General features: G+C 44.1%; 1 protein-coding gene across 2 annotated transcripts in view; it reads left to right on the top strand.

Moving 5' to 3' along the window:
* Positions 1–579: 579 nt before the first annotated feature.
* The window catches only part of USO1 (USO1 vesicle transport factor), a 63,784-nt gene continuing 46,808 nt past the window's right edge, over positions 580–17,555 (top strand). Inside the window, exons 1-4 of one of the 2 annotated variants that reach the window (XM_077814878.1) lie at positions 580–756; positions 8,462–8,548; positions 8,691–8,755; positions 14,384–14,463. In XM_077814878.1, the coding sequence (XP_077671004.1) occupies positions 691–756; positions 8,462–8,548; positions 8,691–8,755; positions 14,384–14,463 (298 nt within the window). In that variant the 5' untranslated portion in view covers positions 580–690. The remainder of the gene's footprint in view (positions 757–8,461; positions 8,549–8,690; positions 8,756–14,383; positions 14,464–17,555) is intronic. The other variant, XM_077814877.1, reaches the window with a different exon arrangement.

Below are 17,555 nucleotides of genomic sequence, written 5' to 3'. Positions count from 1 at the left end.
GAGGCTCAGGGGCTGGGTGCGTGTGGGGTGTCAGTTCTGGGAGAGGCTTGGGTGCCGTGGGTGGGGTTCAGACACTGTATGGGGGGAGTTGGCGAGTGTGAGGGGGTTCAGGTGCTGGGTGTCAGTCAGGTGGGAGGCTGAGGTGTTGTAAGGGGTCAGAGGAGATAGGTGTTGGTCAGGTCTCAGGCACTGTGGGAGCAGAAGTGCTGTGTGTTGGGTGGGGTGGGAGTCAGGCACGGAGTGGGGGGTCTAAGAGGGGGGTTCAGGTGCTGTGTGTTGGCAGTGGGGGAGGGCTTGGGGGTGCAGGCAGGTGCTGTGGGGGTCGGTGTGGGGGCAGGGGCGCTGTAGGGGGAGCGGGGGGGGGGGCTCAGGAGCTACGTGCCTGCGGCGGCTGCTCCTAGCTGACGCCCCCCAACGCCCCCCTCAGCTTTGCGCCCTCCGGCGGCCCTTCCCCCACCGGCGCCCAGCGCGGGCCCGGCGGCCGGGGACCGGGTCCAGCGGGGCTGCCCCGCCTCTCTCGCCCTCTGAGCGGCCACGTCGCTGCCACGTCCAGGCGCAGGCGCCGCGGCTGCTTCCGGCGCGGCCGGATGGTGGGGCCGGGAGCGGCCCGCACTTGCCACCGTCCCCGGGAGCCGGAGCGAGCGGGGCCGCAGCCAGGGCAGCGCGACCCCGGGCCGGGGCGGGCCCGCCATGAACTTCCTGCGGGGCGTCATGGGGGGGCAGAGCGCCGGGGCCCAGCCCTCCGGGGCCGAGACGGTGAGTCGGGCCGGGACGCCGCACCGCGGGGCCCGACGCCTCCAGGGCTCCGCCAGCGCCCGGAGCGCCGGGCCCGGGCCCCCTGCGATGGGGGCAGCCGGGCCCGCCCACGCAGGGCCCCGGAGCGCCGCCCGTCTCGCCCGCCGCGGGGCCTGGGGCGCGCCCCGGCGCAGAGCCCAGGGTGCTGGGCACAGGGAGCGCCAGCTCCGGGCCTGGGTCTCCGGCTCTGACCCGGAGCGGGCGCGGTGCCCCTTCCCCAGGCTGACCAGGGCCTGCGCTCCCAGGTCGGGCCGCGGCTTCTCCCCGGCTCCGGCTGGGGCGTGTTCCTCCTCCGCCCGCAGCGATCCCGCCCCAGCCTGGGCCCTGCTGGCCGCCCGTCGCGGCAGCTCGGGGACTTGCAACACAGGTGGTGGTGGTGGTGGTGTCTGAGCGTCCAAAGGTAGCTTGCCCCGGAGACGGGGTGAAACCCGGTTGCTGTAACCAGGCTAAACTCCTGTCTTGAGGCTTCTTACAGGGACAGGGCTAGTTTCTGTTGACACGAGAATTTAAGCATGAGCAACTGGTTACCCTGACTGGGAGATGTGGTGTTTACCGGAGGCCCTTAAACCGATGGACGTTCAGCCTATTGGAGTGTAGCTTGAGAGGAGAAAAGACCTTGTGGCACCTTAGAGACTAACCAATTTATTTGAGCATAAGCTTTCCTGAGCTACAGCCCACTTCATGGGATGCATAAAGCGAAAATACAGTAGGGGGATTTTATATACACAGAGAACATGAAACAATGGGTGTTACCATGCACGCTGTAAAGTGATAATCAAGGTGGGCCATTTCCAGCTGTTGACAGCAGAGGAACAGTAGGGGAGGAAAATAAACATGGGGATTATTTCTTTTATTCTGAGACAGTGGTTCTGAAAGAAACAGAATTCTGGTGATGATCCTGTGCTGTACCTTACGCTTCAGTTATGTCGCAGTGTTGGAGAACTCTTCCCTAATGATCCACATTTTTCAAACATGAAGTCAGATTAGGCTTTTAAATACATCCCTGTAAATCTGCAGTGAGAGAGCAGAATTTGGCTTTGGTAAGGAAGAAACAAGTCATGCTTTTCTGCCCCTTGTGAGTAACATTCTCAAGATAAAAATAGCTCAACTACAATTTGCATTTATTCTGTAGACCAAATTGAAGTGGCACTTTAGTCACCATAAAAGTTCACCACCTGAGTGACTAGTTCTTGAAAGTAGGGGTTAGAAGGTTTCAGTGCAGAATTTAGCAACTGATTCCTTATGCAGGGGTTCAAAATGTAAAAATACCCTCCAAAATTATCATTTCTCTTGTCTTTTATCTTAAAAAATGATTGATTAAACTGTGGGTAAAATATTAAAGAACCTCTAATTAGAAACATAGCTGAAGTTTGCTGTTACAGAAGCATTTTCTAGGTTATTGTCTCTGAAAATAGACTGGACAGCTTGGTTTTGGCTCAGAGATGCTTGCATGCTCTATCTCTTTGCCTTTCCTGTTATAAACAAGTAAGTGAGTGGAACTGACAAATATCTTGTGCATAAGAGCAGGATCTTATATGTTTTTGGCTTGGTCTACCCTACAGAGTTAGGTCCATGTAAGGCAGTTTATGTCGACCTAATTATGTCAGTGTCTACACTAGAATGCTGCGTCTACCCAAATAAGTGCCCTGCTACACTGACATAATAACTCCACCTCCACTATAGGCATAGAGCAAGAGGCAGTATCCCTGTAGACCGGGGTAGGCAACCTACGGCACGCAAGCTGATTTTCAGTGGCATTCACACTGCCCGGGTCCTGGCCACTGGTCCAGGGGGCTCTGCATTTTAATTTAATTTTAAATGAAGCTTCTTAAACTTTTTAAAAACCTTATTTGCTTTACATACAACAATAGTTTAGTTATATATTAAAGACTTATAGAAAGAGGCCTTTTAAAAATGTTAAAATATATTACTGTCGTGCGAAACCATAAATTAGAGTGAATAAATGAAGACTTGGCACACTACTTCTGAAAGGTTGCCGACCCCTGCTGTAGACACTGCATTACTTACATAGGCTGTTGGCTGTCATTCTGTTAGCAGCAAGGGCTCACAGTTGGAATCATGAAATTGACAAGAATGTCAATTTCCGCACTGGTAGTCTCTGTGCTGTGAAATTAAGCTGGGGCAGGGCTCACAGCTGGGACTGTCACCCCAGGCGGGTGGTGGGCTCCAGTTGCGAGCCCCATGGGGCTGTCAGTGCCCCACAATGCCCCCACTTCAGTCAGTTTAAGCGCTCCTGGTGAGTATGCGCTCCACTGACAGAAGGAGTGTAGTGTGGACACCAACAGCAGATTGAATTACTGCAGTGGCTGTACGTTGACCTAAATTAACTCAACCTAATTTTGTGGTGTAGACAATCCCTCTGACACACTCTGCTATCCAGAAAGGAACATTTACAATGGACAGAGTGGACAGTCCACACCTTCAGGCTAGTTACAGTTACAAGCAAGCCAAAATCACTCCAGTGGCTTGAAAATGCTGTTGTCACTTACTTTATAAATAGGATTTGCTGTATTTGTTGCCGTCCTTGCTTTGGAGGGCAGGGGGTTAGTTTATGATCAGGATGAAATTGTTTAAGTTATTAAGGTTTGTTATGCAAACCTTCACGTGTTCTATGTAACATAAACATGGGAAAATTTCCTCAGTTTAAGGTCTGAGTACATCAAAACACAGCTAAATTATATACATTTATTAAAATCAGTGACTTTTTTCATAAAGTAGAAGAAAGTAGTTAGAGAAAGGAAGTCAAGAGTTTTTGTCCCAGGAATGACACTGGCCTGCTGTACGATTCCCTCTCCATTGCATCCCCATCTGTAAAAACAGATAAATTAAGCCTTGCCATCTGTAATATATCTTATGTCTGCAAAGTGACTTGAGATCCTTGCATGAAAGACTGTGTACTGTATTATATGGTGAGTAAAACAGTGCCCTTTCCTTTAAAACCAGAATATGGAAAAAATGAAGATTGTACAAACTTTGATACCAGTTAGGCTGTTGATTTTTGGGGAGAAATAACTTCTTCTAATATCTGACATTTGTAACAGCTGATATCTGTTTGAAAACTTATTTACAGTGTGTGATTTTGAGGTTTTTCCTTTACACAATTTAAAATTTATCTCCGTTTTGTGCCTCGTGTTTGTACTCCTCCTTGCCATTTCCTGGTGGGTTTCACAGAGTAATACTTCACCTAAAGAAATTGCTCATTTTTTTCCTTGAGATCTGTTTATAGTATACATGATTAAGGCTAAGTTTCTGTCATGCATATTTTTAGTAAAAGTCACAGAGAGGTCACAGGCTTCTGTGAATTTTTCTTTATTGCCCGTGACTTTTACTAAAAATATGCATGACAAATTGGGGAGCTGCAGGCTCCCCACATCACCCAGGAGGGTCTGGCTCAGAGGTGCAGGATCCCCCCACTGCCAGCAACAGCTCCAAGCTTGGGACTCCGAACTGCAGGGTGCCCATGGGCGCCTGAGCTCTGGGCGCCCTTGCCTCCTCCCCAGCTGGGAACTGCATGTGGGGCATCCCTGCCTCCCTCTGTGGCTGGGAGTTCGGGCCCCCACAGTTCCCAGGAGCAGCGGGCGACCCTAGAGCTCCCAGGCGGTGGGGGCTCAAATCCCGGAGGTCTCTGGAAATCACAGATTTCGTGACTTTTGTGACCTCTGTGACAAAATCATAACCCTATACAGGATATCTAGGCAAGATTTATAAACAAGCCTAACTCTAAATTTCTGCTGTAGTAGGAAGAGAGCCTGAGATAGAAGTCTTTGTATTAAAGGCCTGGTATGAGGCCTGAGCTAAAGTAGTGGGCAAGCTTTGCCAATATAAAGCAAAGTTAGCACAAGTCAGGCTCTGCCTGTTTGCGAGTTCACAGAATCTGGCAAGAACAGGGCTGGTATTGCAGAAACGCACATTCCGAAGCAGTGCTCAGGGCACCGAGTACTCACGCAAACACATTCCAGAAGAGTGGTACCAGAACATCACGATATCGAAGATGGTACAGAAACATTCCCCATGGATAACAGGAACATCCTGACCCCTCCTAAAAGATAAGGTCAGGATGACAGTGTGATGAATAGAGATGTTTTAATCGAACCAACATGTACAAGGAGATGGGTGATAACTAGCTACGTCGGGGGCAGTAACTAACTATGTCAGAGGGGCAGTACGTAACCTGTTTGTATCAGGGTACAAAGAGATATCGCTGAGAGAGTCTTGGTCCAGCTGAGGGAGGGAATGGAAAGTCCCGCCATTCACCGAGCTGCATCCATTGTCACGGACAAACATGGCTTCGTGTCCTCGTAGATCTGCCATGCTTTGTTGACAATAAACCTGGCCTGGTGCTTTCGTATCTTAACAGATCTTGTGGTCATTGGGTGGTTTGCTCAAGGTCTGCTGTGCTGGCTGTCTGCACAGAGCTGGGGCAGCACACAGAGAAAACACATGCAGCCGAACGTCTAACAACACTGGTGACCCTGATGTAATTCATTGAAATCATCAAGCAAAGCTTGTTACAATTAAAATTACAAGATTGGCCAGTCAAAGTGTACTACGCCAACTGCGTGGAAACTTCTTTAGATGATACTTACGTACAGCACTATCCCACTGTGCGCCTAGTAACTGAAACTAGCTTAGAAATTAATCCGGCTTGTTGTACAAAACCTAATGGAAGGTGGCTGTGTGAATGCTGTGCTACAATTGATAGCAACAACACAAAAAGAGGCTGGGCCCAATTGGCACAAAAAGAATTCGTCAATGAGGTGGTTCGTATACAAGATGTGGTGAGTGCTCTGGGATATTCCAGTTTTTCTATGCATGGAAACATTTGTCCTGGAATCAATACAGGATTTTGTGTGCAAGGTACTAGCACAGTCCAAATCGGAACCCTTGCCTTTTGGCCAACAAGCAGTGTCGCTGAAATGATTACTCCTCCTGGCAACCTACAAGATTTGCTGATTGAATTATTTCCGCCAGTGTAACAACTGCAGTTGGACATACGTGATTTGGTGGCAAGAACCACCGTGGAGAATAGATGGTAGCTCCATACTTGACGCTGTAACCAGAGTTCATTATAAGGCTGACTCCCAGCTCCCTTCTGACTTCAACCGTGAAGAAACTAATAGACTCGGTAGATTTATTTTTCCCAGATACTGTTGAAAATGACTTTTGACATTGCCTTAAATGGCTACTCCTAGAAATCTGCCAGCTTCCTGCCTCAGACCAAATAAATTACTGTGCCACAATTTGAAACATGGGTACATTTTGATGTTTGAAGTCTGCCTTTTTTCAAGATTCAGTGCAAGAACTCCAAAATGACTGCGAGGTTGCCATTATTTCAGAATGAATCTCAATTCTCCTTTACTGAACCCAAAATCAGAGTGGTGGGGGGGGAATGCTGAAGTACATTTTTATATCAAGACAAATGTTGTGTAGATGCTCTTGATGGGGAAAACACAGAGGCTTTTTCACATGAAAAGTTTTATTCTAATCTGGGCAATTGATGTTTTTCAGTTCCCCTCTAACTCAAAAATAAATAAATAAATAAATAAATAAAAACCCCAAACCCCACACTCGACAACTTTTCTTCTCATGTAAACTCTCCATAGACAGACCTTGTTAGTTTCAAATCTCAGACACTGAGCAAGTTTCTGAAGAGAAAAATCATGTTTCTTAACATTGGCTTTCAAAGGATGTGTTTAAATAAAACCAAGCAGCCCGTCAGACTTGTGTCCTTTTTTGCTGCATTTATATGTCAAGAGGGTTTGAAAAGCTCACTTAAGGGAGGCTTTGTCTAATCACAGATTTGAACCAGTATAGGTTTGACACCCCTGTTCGGACATCTTCATACAGTTTAGAAATACCTTTTGTTGATTTTACTGAAGTTGATTCCTTACTAACTTAGATTAGAGATGTATTGTATACATTCAGTTTACATTCCAGAGATTCATCTAGTGCACAAGTTTTGATCTGGTATCTTGTTCTTTACTGTAAATGTTGCTTAACTTTCAACGACTACAAAGGTGTCCTTTTTGCATTTGAGGTTTACATGGCTGCTATGTTGGTCTGCCGTGACTCTGAAAAGGGCTTCATACTCAACCTCCTCTAGTCAAAAAGTCTGTCTCTGAATGTGTAAGAACCTGGTCAGCCAAGAGTGGCAGCTTTAGATGCATATATTTCACACGTGTGCTTATCAGTGATCTGTATAATCAATGTACGGCTATTTTCTGGATATTGCATTGAGATGAGACTTGGATTCTGGGGAAGTAGTGCTTCCATCAGTATCCAGCTAGGGATGTTCCTCAGCCCGCTTACTGAGGAATGTCAAAGTGGGGCTCTGTGAAGCAAACTAACGAACCAGAGTAATGCTTGTTCTCCACAAAGCCCTGCTGATCTTCCCTTTTCTGTGTAGCTTAAATCCTCTCGCTCCTGGAGAGAGACGGAGGAACTGAGAGATGGTTTAGATGGGGGAATTAAGGGTGGCTACAGGATAGACTGCAGGGCGTGAGGGTCAAGTATATGTGTACTCCCTTGTAGCCAGTACTGCTTACAAGGGTTCTGTGGCTGCATGGCCAGGTACATGCATTCTGGCTCTGTATGAATATAACACTACCGCAACAAATCTTGTTCTTTTTATATTAAAGCTGTATATAGTTTGGTCAAGTAACTTTAGAGTCCTATGGGATGCACAAGTCCTGTGAAGGTAGGGTTAGTTCATATGTAACTGGAAAAAGCTTAATTTCCAGATAAAATAATATAGTGTCTGATTGAAAAGGAGGACACTTTTTAGATACTAAGGAAAAGGTACCGACAATAATGTCACTGGGGCGGGATGAGGTTACCGTTATCCTGTTCCTTCGTGAGTTAAGTAACCAAAGAGGCTTTCTCTAGAGTTGCATGAGTCAGTCAAGAGGTCTAACTGAAGGAGAGTCAAGCTCTCCAGTGTGTTTATACAGTAGGCGTAACTTTACTTCACAGCAAGAGTTGTGTTGGTTATGCTTGTTTTTTGTACAAGTGTGCCTACACTAATACCATTGCAGTAGTGAAAATCCTTGCTCTGTACACTGTGTCTGCACTGGTGCAAAAAGTCACTGCTCAGACAAGGCCAACAGTCCAGCGAGAGCTTCCTGTGTTCTGTAACTAAAGATCACCTTGTGGCTACTTCTCTGGGTGCACGCGCTGAGATCCAGAACATCAGAAAGCTCCCTGTGTGCAGAGTGTGGCTTTAGGGAAGGCTGAATGCTGGTCACTGTGGGTGGGAGTTAGTCATTTCACTGTTCATCTGTATGTGAAGATCCAGTTAAACAAGCTGTTCTCTCTAAAAAGTGAAGTGGGATAGAAAGAACTGGCATTTTCAGCAGAATTTCTAAAATTAAATGTTCTATTAGGAATCTCTACTGGTTCTTAGTTTGGTCCTTGGTGAACTTTGAGTTCACTCTTGTCTCATTCTAGATTTTTATGTCTCAATCATTATATTCTGTTTTCCAAGTGTTCTGTTCTGCAGTAAATTAATTTACCACCCGAACAAAAGAAATAGGAAAATAGTCAGTTGTTTCATGCTAGTTTTCTGAGCTGCTGGCTATGGAGGATCTTGAACTTGCTATAGAATTACTGGATCTCTCTTGATGCAACTATATGTTGTTTGTTCTAGATTCAGAAACTCTGTGACCGCGTAGCTTCATCTACTTTATTGGATGATCGAAGGGATGCCGTACGTGCTCTCAAATCATTATCAAAGGTATGTGTTGTATTTTTTCTATAGTGCCATGAACGTATACAGTGCCTTTTGTGGCATTGCATTTAAAAGTGTTGTCTGCAGTTTGCACAATATTACTAATTTCATTTTTAATACTACTCTTAATGTTTTATTTTCTGGACAGAAATATCGCCTGGAGGTGGGGTTCCAGGCTATGGAACATCTTATCAATGTTCTCCAGACAGACCGGTAAGCACGTTTTAACTTCTGAAAATGAACTCAGCGGCAGTTTTCTCAAACTACATCCTGAAATAGTGTTTAATAAAACTAAACCAGACCTGTAATTAATGTGAACAGAATGCTAAATTTTATTAGTAATTCTCCTGACGGATTAAACTTTGCTTACAGGACCTGCTTACAAACATGTACATAAGATAAGGAAGTAGGAAACAAAGAACTTTAGGGATGGCAAATTATAATAGCGATAAGGTAATAATGGCGGTACAGAAGTGTGTGTAAATACAGCAGAAACTTGCTAATTTTAAAATATGTAAAATTAGTCCTGTCTGGATGACTAACAAATCAGAGGTCATGATATTAATAGACTAAAGAATCAAGTATATAAATATTAACAAATGTGTTAGGGCAAAAGGAGGATAAGATATTATTTAACAATTTGTAATTAGGAGGACTAAATATGGAATCAGTCAGTCTTATTTACTGGTGTACATAATTTGGAGGGTTGGTACAATGTTTTTTATATGGAACAGCGTTCATTTTGACAGGTTAAGGCTTTGGAGTACTAGAATAACTACAGCTTACTGGTGTTGAAAGTGCTGCTGTCAAGGGAAAAATGATATTCATCTGAAATTGTCCCCATGTCAGAAGGAAGAACATAGATTATTTATATACAGCTGCCTCGCCAGTTGATCTACTTATAGCATTTGACAGCACTGTGTGTAGTAACTTCCTCTTTGTATTTTCATCCACTACCATGGCATCACCATCACGTGCTGCTCTTTCCCTTCCACTTTGGAAGCATGTAATAATGTACTCTCCTACCCACCTGCATCTCCACACACAGCTAGGGTAAGAAATAATCACAAGGGTTTCAGAGTAACAGCCGTGTTAGTCTGATAATCACAAGGGTGTCCAACTTGTACATTGCCCGCACGAGGACCTTGGACTCCCAGGTGGAAGTAAGGAGGGTGGTGGGCAGGAGAGCATCTTCTCACATCAAAACCAAGAAAAAGAGGGAATTGAATGCCAGGGCAGGTCAATAGCCTGATATTGGCACCAAGGGTTGGCAGCGTCTCCTTGGAAACGTATTGTACAGGGCTAGAAAACAAGCACTGGTGAGCTAGAGACCCCGCTGACCCTACTGGTATGGCTGCAGTGAAATACCAGAGACAGGAAGTAAGCAGGCATTTCTCCCCTGGAAACCCTCCCATATGGCCAAAGGACAGACAGAGTAGGAGCAGAGGGCTTGCCTGTGACTGCTACACAGTCTGGAAGGGGGGCATTCACTTTGGGGGGTCCAGCTCTCTTAATTTACATCTGCTATGTTGCCCACGTACAATTCCCCTGCTGCTCTCTGCTACCCAAGTAGGGGAGGAAAACAACTGAAAGGCAGGTAAATTCTGAAATAGACTTGTTTTAAGAAGGCTCCACTGGTCACAAGTTCCCAGAGGGAAAGAACAACCGCCACAGGTATCTGAATATTGTCTGACCTGTAGGGTAGGAACGATTGGTACGCAGGTTACTGCAGCCCAGATGTCCAGCAGCCAGCTCTGAGTCGAGACAGTTACATACAGAGGAAAATAGAGAATATGTTAAGTGTAGAGGAGTGTTGCACTTAAATTAATCCTTAGGTTGGTTCACAGATCTGGGACTCGGCTTTCAAAGCTAACTTTTCTTCGCTGCTCGGGTTGCTGGAAGTTGGAGTCATGCACACGTCGTGCTTGTCACTTGTCTTGCACCATCACACTGATCTAGACTTGTCTTGGGCTTGTGCCTTGGTAGTAACCCTGTCTGTGTTCTTTCTCTGACTTAACATAAGCGTGGGGGACACAGGAATGTTAGGCAGGAATGTTACTTGTATGGGGTAGGACAGAGTAGCAAAATGGGGAGTAACTTGCTGGCTTTTAGCGAAGGGCCTTGGATCGCAGGCCTCGGGGAATAAAAAATGCTATGGGGATTGGCTTGCCCTTGGAAGAGATGGTGTGGGAGGGACAAGCAAGAAGGAAGGCTCAATGAAGATTAGGGAAGCCCCTGGCTGGAGGAGAGGGTGGCCAGCTGAGAGTAAATTTCTCCCTATAAAACTGAGAATAAGAGCTTAGTGACCGAAAGGTAAAGGTTCATAGTTCTAAATCTGTGCTTTGGTCCGGGAAAGGTGTCTTTTGCTAAATTATTTTCATGAACCTGCACATGGGAATGTTCTCACCAATTTCTACCATCTCTAGGATTATTGAAGTGGCTTTCTGTTGTCCCTCTGGGATGTCTTATAACTGCTTAAGAGCAACTGAAGCAACTTTAGTTTGACAGGAATGATTAGCCTCCGGTGTTAACTTCTGAAATTGTGAGCTCATTATTAATGTCTGGTTCAGTGGTGCTCAACCTGCAACCCAATCAGCAGACCGCTGCAGTCCATGTGACATCCTCAGGGACGTACAGGTAGTATTGGATGCGGCCCACATAAAACGTTGTGGGCCGCATATGTGGCCCGTAATGGTAAATAGGTTGAGAACCACTGGTCTAGTGTGAGAGTCACTTTTGTTGACAAAGTCTTTGTGGTGTAACTTAACAGAATAGCATGTTGATATTACCCCTGCATGCTAAGAAATATGTCTCCTGCCAGTCAGATAGATAGCCTTTGAGCAAAAAGAGAGAACATTTAAGCTTCCAGCATGCTACTCTTTGTTTACGTGTGTGAAACTTTATTCATGTTGATGGAAATAGTAATTTTTAAACTAGGTGACCATGTGTAGTGCATAAGCATCTTTCCGCTTGAGCACACTTTGATACTTGACTTTATTCCCACCTAGACAGTGCTATGTGAGTGGCATATGCAGATTCATATGTTGATCCAAGTAGAAAAATAAACCATCTTGGTTTGTATCGTCACGTGTTACTGGACGAGTTAAATTTCTTCTGCACTTCTCCCATCCAAGTACGATCTTCCTCTTTTCTCTGATTTGAGTTGCTTCTTCCAACTTCTAGACTTCTTTATCCCAGCCCAGAAATGTTCCTCTTCTGTGTTTCAAGTAAACATATTGTTCCACTTTTCCCATAGTCTCTTCATAGGCTGTGTCTAAACTACGGACCTTCCAATGGCACAGCTGTACCAATCACTACAAGGTCTCCCAAGTAGCTGCTCTTTGCTGGCAGGAGAGAGCTCTCCTGCTGGCATAATTAAACCACCCCCAATGACCAGCATTAGCTATGTTGGCAGGAGAGCCTCTCTTGCCAACATAGTGCTGTCCACACCAGTGCTTTTGTTGGTGAAACTTATGTCGGTCAGGGGTGTAGTTTTTTTCACATAGGGTGACCAGATGTCCCGATTTTATAGGGACAATCCCGATATTTGGTGCTTTTTCTTATATAGGCGCCTATTACCCCCACCTCCTGTCCCGATTTTTCACACTTTCTGTCTGTTCACCCTATTTTCACACCCTTGACCAACAAAAGATTTTTCCACAAAAGTGCTAGTGTAGACAAAGCCATAGTTTCAACATGTTACTTTCTGTGGCTTCCCTCGTGCTCAATTACCTGACTGATTGCAATACAAACACTTAATTTTGTTCTACAGAAAATTGGTTTCTTGAGCTAATGCTGCGGCTACACATGATCAAAAGTTCTGCTGTCCTAAAGCTCAGCAACACTGTAAGGTCAGCACTTATGATCTGTAAAACCAGGCTTTTACAAAAAACAATATCCGTATGTGTTTCCATTTTATACCAATAGAATGCTATTGCCATTTAAGTTAAAGCTCTTTTGCTTGATTTGCAATCCACACGTGAGCATTCAGATCTGAGAATCGGAAAATGGAACTGACTGGGAACTGGCTGTAAATATAACAGAAGTGGCTATTCTGTTTTTACTCTGGAAGCTGAATGCAGTACAGAATGTAAACCGTAAATGGTGAAAAGAAAACTTAATTTTTAAAATGCCTTTAGTTTTACTTAAGTAGATAGTTTAAATTTGCTCCTCTTCCTGAAGAACTCTGAAGTGTGGGGTACTACAGAGTGCCATTCGGTCACCCCTCCTCTCCAGTCTGTGGAGGGGGGCCATTTTAAGAGTTAGCGAAGAACATGGAAAGGCAGTGTTTTCAGTAAGCTGCTGACACCCAACTGTGTGTCTATGTTGTTTGACTTGGACCGTGCAGTTTAACACCTCAGCCAATGTCTAGCTGAGATTAGGGCATGGATGAAAGCAAGCTGCCTAGAATCAATCCAGACAAGACTTAGGTGGTGATGGTGGGTTGGGGGAAGCAACTGAAGAGTATGTCCACCATTAATTACTTGGTCCATAAATAGTGGGGTTATTTTAAACCCTGTTGCTACTGTTTGGCAGTTCTGTTACAGAAGTAACTCGGTGATCTTTTTCCCATCTGTGTCTGGTTAGAAGGTTGCTGCCTTTCCTTTCTTATGCGTCCCTGGCTACTGTTATCCATTTTTTTGTTTCCTCAAGATTAGACCATTGCAATACACCTTAATACCTTAATAAAACACCTTAATAATAATAATACACCTTAATAAAACCATTCAGAGACTGAAGCTTATTGAGGAGGACATCTTGCTGGTAGCATGTGACACCATTGCTCTGGGATCTGTACTGGTTGCCCATTGATCCCCCAGTAGAGTTCAAGGTGTTGGTTTTGATGGGTAAAGCCCTAAATGGCCTGAGACTGTCTTAGTGGAGGGATTGCCTCTTACTCTGTGCTATACTGCCGCAGCAGTGGTCAGCGGGGGCACTCAAGCTGGATCACCCTTACAAAAGAGGATGTTGGCAGGAAGTTCCATGTGACTGTTCTGAGACTCTGGAACTGCTCCCCACTTAGGTCTGAAATAGCCTGAACTTGGTGCTTTTCAAGGCACGCTGCAAGAGTGACAGATGTTTGATGGGGTTTTTGGAGAGGGCTGAGGGTTAGCGTCTCACAACTTTGAAGTGGGGGAAAGAGTCCAACTGTCTGGCTAGCGGAGTTCCTGGTGAAATTACTTCTGCTTCTAGAACTTTGTGTTGTATTATCTACGACCTTGGAAAGATGTCCCTTTATTTTAAATCTAAATTTGTTTACAACGTTAAGTACAAAATCTTTAAGTGCAAAACTCTTAAGATCGTGAAATCTCCATGAAATACCTTGATTTCTTAAGAGATGTCTTTGTTAACTGATTTGCTAAAGGAATTAATCTAGATATGTGATCCAGGTTCCGTGCAATTGCAGTGATTAGCAAACATCACTGCATCAAATGCAACTTGAAAAAAAAAAACAAACAAATGGTAGTTCATGCTGATCAACTTGTATAGTTGATCTTGAAATGAGGTTTTTGGAGATACTCAGAAGAGATGGAATGGCTTCTGAAATGAAAGGCATGGTGGTAGTTACGTTGCTGAGCATTTTTGTACTGGCTCTTAATTTCTGAAGTGATTACACCTAAGGGGAATGAAAGTAGGGAAAAAGATTTTGAACTCTACCATGATTACACAGTTCCACATCTGTAAAGTGTTCCAATGTAAAAAAATCCTGTGACAACATAGCGTTTTCATTTGCTACAGTTGTCACTGCTAATATGTCTGTCTGCACTAGGAAGGAAATAATATAAAGCAAAAAAAAAGTGGAAATAAGTCATTAAAGAAAAGTGTTACTTCTGTTCACAGTTCAGATTCCGAAATAATTGGCTATGCTTTGGACACTCTCTGCAATATAGTATCGAATGATCTAGAAGAGGAAGAACAAGGTAAGCCTGCGGGAGTAACAATTGTCGTCACTTCCTGAAGTTAAATGCAGCTTTGGTGTTTACTCTATAATGATTTACATTCAAATGATAAAAATGTAATGGTATGCAGTTTATGAAACACTGTTCCTTTAGTGGGTCCTTTCTTATGATAGTACTGCTACAATCATTTGTCTGAATGCAAGGAACATTGGTCAACAGTAACTTGCGTTGTAGTAATATGAAATCCTTTAACCCATTTCTTTCTGTAAGTATGTATTTGGAATAAGTATCTGTTTCAGTGGGGATTTTCTCTGTAGTTTCATACTAAAATACAAGAATGCTCCACAGAAGGGTTATCTGACACTAGACTTAAATTGTGTTTGCAGATTAGTCAATATCTGGTACTTAAAGCTAAAACTGAGATGAGTGGCCCTGATTAAACGATAGGCTTCCTTTTTGCTCACTTACCAATGACTGTTCCTTAGAAAATATGGATTCCTTGAAAGCCAAAGGTGGCTGTGCATGAGTGTGAGAATATTTTCATTGCCAGCCATGCAATGACTGTCAATTTAGGCTGGAAATAATAATAATACAACCCAACAAACACCTCTTCCCCTCCTACACTAGTATTTCCACATCTGACCAGAGGCATAATACATTTGGTCTTGAAACTTGATGTTTTTAGCTGCTCGTTGTTATAACAGCTTATAAGAAGAAAATGGTAACCAAGGGATTAAATAGGAGGCTTAGACATCCTGACGTGGGTTCCCAGTTCATTGTTAAATGATAAAATCACATCTAGGCAAATTTAGAACGAGACTATTTGATTGATCATTGGAGGTCTTTGAAGGCTTTTTCTTGAAGTGTAGATAAAATTGACACTCTTGCAAAATGATTACTGCTAAAAATGTTCCTTAAATAGCCTAATATAAAAATAAAATCATTAGAGAATCTCCTGTAAATCATAATTCTGATTTGGGGAAAAGGGTACTTCACGTTAAAGACTGTATATTGGAATTTGCTCCCTTTTACTGTTAACCAGTAAGAGCTGGGGAAATTCCTGCTGCATAGAATGCGGTAAAACAGCTATCCAGGTGAGCAAAAATCTCAAGTTTTCAGGCTGTTGGGCAGAGTGAGGGGCCTTGGGTACAACAGCAACGAGCTGTCAGACAGGAGCTGGACAGGCCTGGCTCGTGTTGGCCAGGCACATAGGGCCTGCACTTCTCCGCATGCCCGAGGCTGAGCCTCAGTCAGTAAGACTTCTGCAGTGCTCTAGTAACCAGTCTGTGGCAACTGAGGAATGGAGAGATTGGGTCTGGACTTCCTGGCTGCAATCAAGTAATTCGTAGGCAGCTACCTCTGCCAGAAAGGCAGGCCGCAGTTTAATGTAACAAGTAAAACCAGAGTGGGCTGTGTAGTAAAACAAACTACGATTTTGCTGCCGCAAAACACAATTTGAATTGACTTTTTTCCAGGAGACAGCGTTTCTCCTTTGTTTGGTTACGGCCTTTTGCAATTGCACAAGTAGCGGCTTCTGCTTCCATTAGAAAACTAGTCCTTGGCTAGCTTCTTAGTTTAAACACTCTAACCAATAGACCCACATCCATACTCACTGTTGGTTTTAAAAATAAAAGTGTCCAGCACACCAAACCACTTTATTGGCATTTGGGGTTTTAAAGAAAACGCATCACCCCGAACCAGCAAAAGAAGGTCTGAAGGCCGGATCAGAGCATGGACATAACATATGCAACGGAGTAGACTTAGGAAAATGAGAAACTTAGATATAAATGCATTTTCCAAAATTTATGGCATGCTAAATATCCCTGGTTTCCTCATATATTGCGTCCCTCGTACAGCTCAAGAGCATTGCAAGTAACCAGAGGACACTTACCACCTGGTTGTTGATTTCAATTCTGTGTAGCACTGCTACTGTGCGGCTGGATATTTTTTTCAGTTGTGTACTTGAAAAGCTGATACTGGGTCTTGGGGTAGAACGGTTCCTTACACAAGTTCTCTGAAAGTTTGAGCAGAGTATCCCAGAAGAGAGGTCCTGCTGGTAGGTGTGTAGGTTGACCGATACACAGAACATAATGTAATGTCAAGATATGGGCAGAAATGGAAACGTGCATGCACGCTTTTCTAGAATTGTTGTGCCTTCCCTTGCATTGCTGAATGAGACTTGCGGCCTGAAATGCTCAAAGAAACTAATACAATGTATGGGAATCTTGCTTCAAATTCCCACCTTATTGTTTCCCTCTCTTTCTTATTCCTGTTCCCGCAAGTTCATTCAGCTGCCTCGTCTCGTGCAGTCTCCTTTATCGAAGGCACGGGCATCGCTAGTAAAATCTAGAGCTGTAACTTGGGGTTTCTGAACAAATAGGCAGCACTGGTGCAGGGAGTTTTTTGGCACTGGCCTTGATAGAATACCCCCCAAAGGAGGGAGGCTCTGACATAAGAACATTATGCTCAAACGGCCGTTCAAAACAAAAATTACTGGCCTCGTATTACGTGCGTGATCAGAAGTACTGCGGGAGTACAGGGTTGTCTTGTTCTGCCACTTCCGTGACAATTAAAGTAATAATGGTGGCAGAATTTCAAGATGGCTGCCTTTGAAAGCCATTATTAATTCTGCCGTCTTACGTGGACCACTGTTTTACTTGTGAACCTTTCTCTTCTTTTTTTCCCCTCCTTTTGTCTACCTTTACAGATGATCTGGAAGGTAAAAACCTCAATTTATATAGCATGCTGCTTTTACTAGTCATAGTTGCTAATCACAGTTATTTTTCACCTTTGCTCTCTTCACTGTTAAAAAGGACACTGTAAGACATTTTTATAATCCTTACTAAATTCTTAATCTTTCTTCTCTCAAATTTAAAACTCAATTTCTTAAATTTGTTTTTGTACCTGAAATGTGTGTGTTTCCCATTATGCTCAGGTACTTATCAGTTTGTGGACACGTTAGTCTGTCCCATGATTCTAAGTGGGTTTATTGACATTCCAACAGTCTAAATACTTCTCTGTTAACTATTTAATGAAAGTGGATACCAGGGCTCAGCACAAGATTTTGGTGAGCAAGTATGGACACACAGAATTCTTGTGTCTAGAAGAAGCAT

The sequence above is a fragment of the Eretmochelys imbricata genome, chromosome 4 (genome assembly GCF_965152235.1).
Source record: "Eretmochelys imbricata isolate rEreImb1 chromosome 4, rEreImb1.hap1, whole genome shotgun sequence".
NCBI classification, from domain to species: Eukaryota; Metazoa; Chordata; order Testudines; family Cheloniidae; genus Eretmochelys; species Eretmochelys imbricata.
This window is presented reverse-complemented; position numbering and strand designations above follow the sequence as displayed.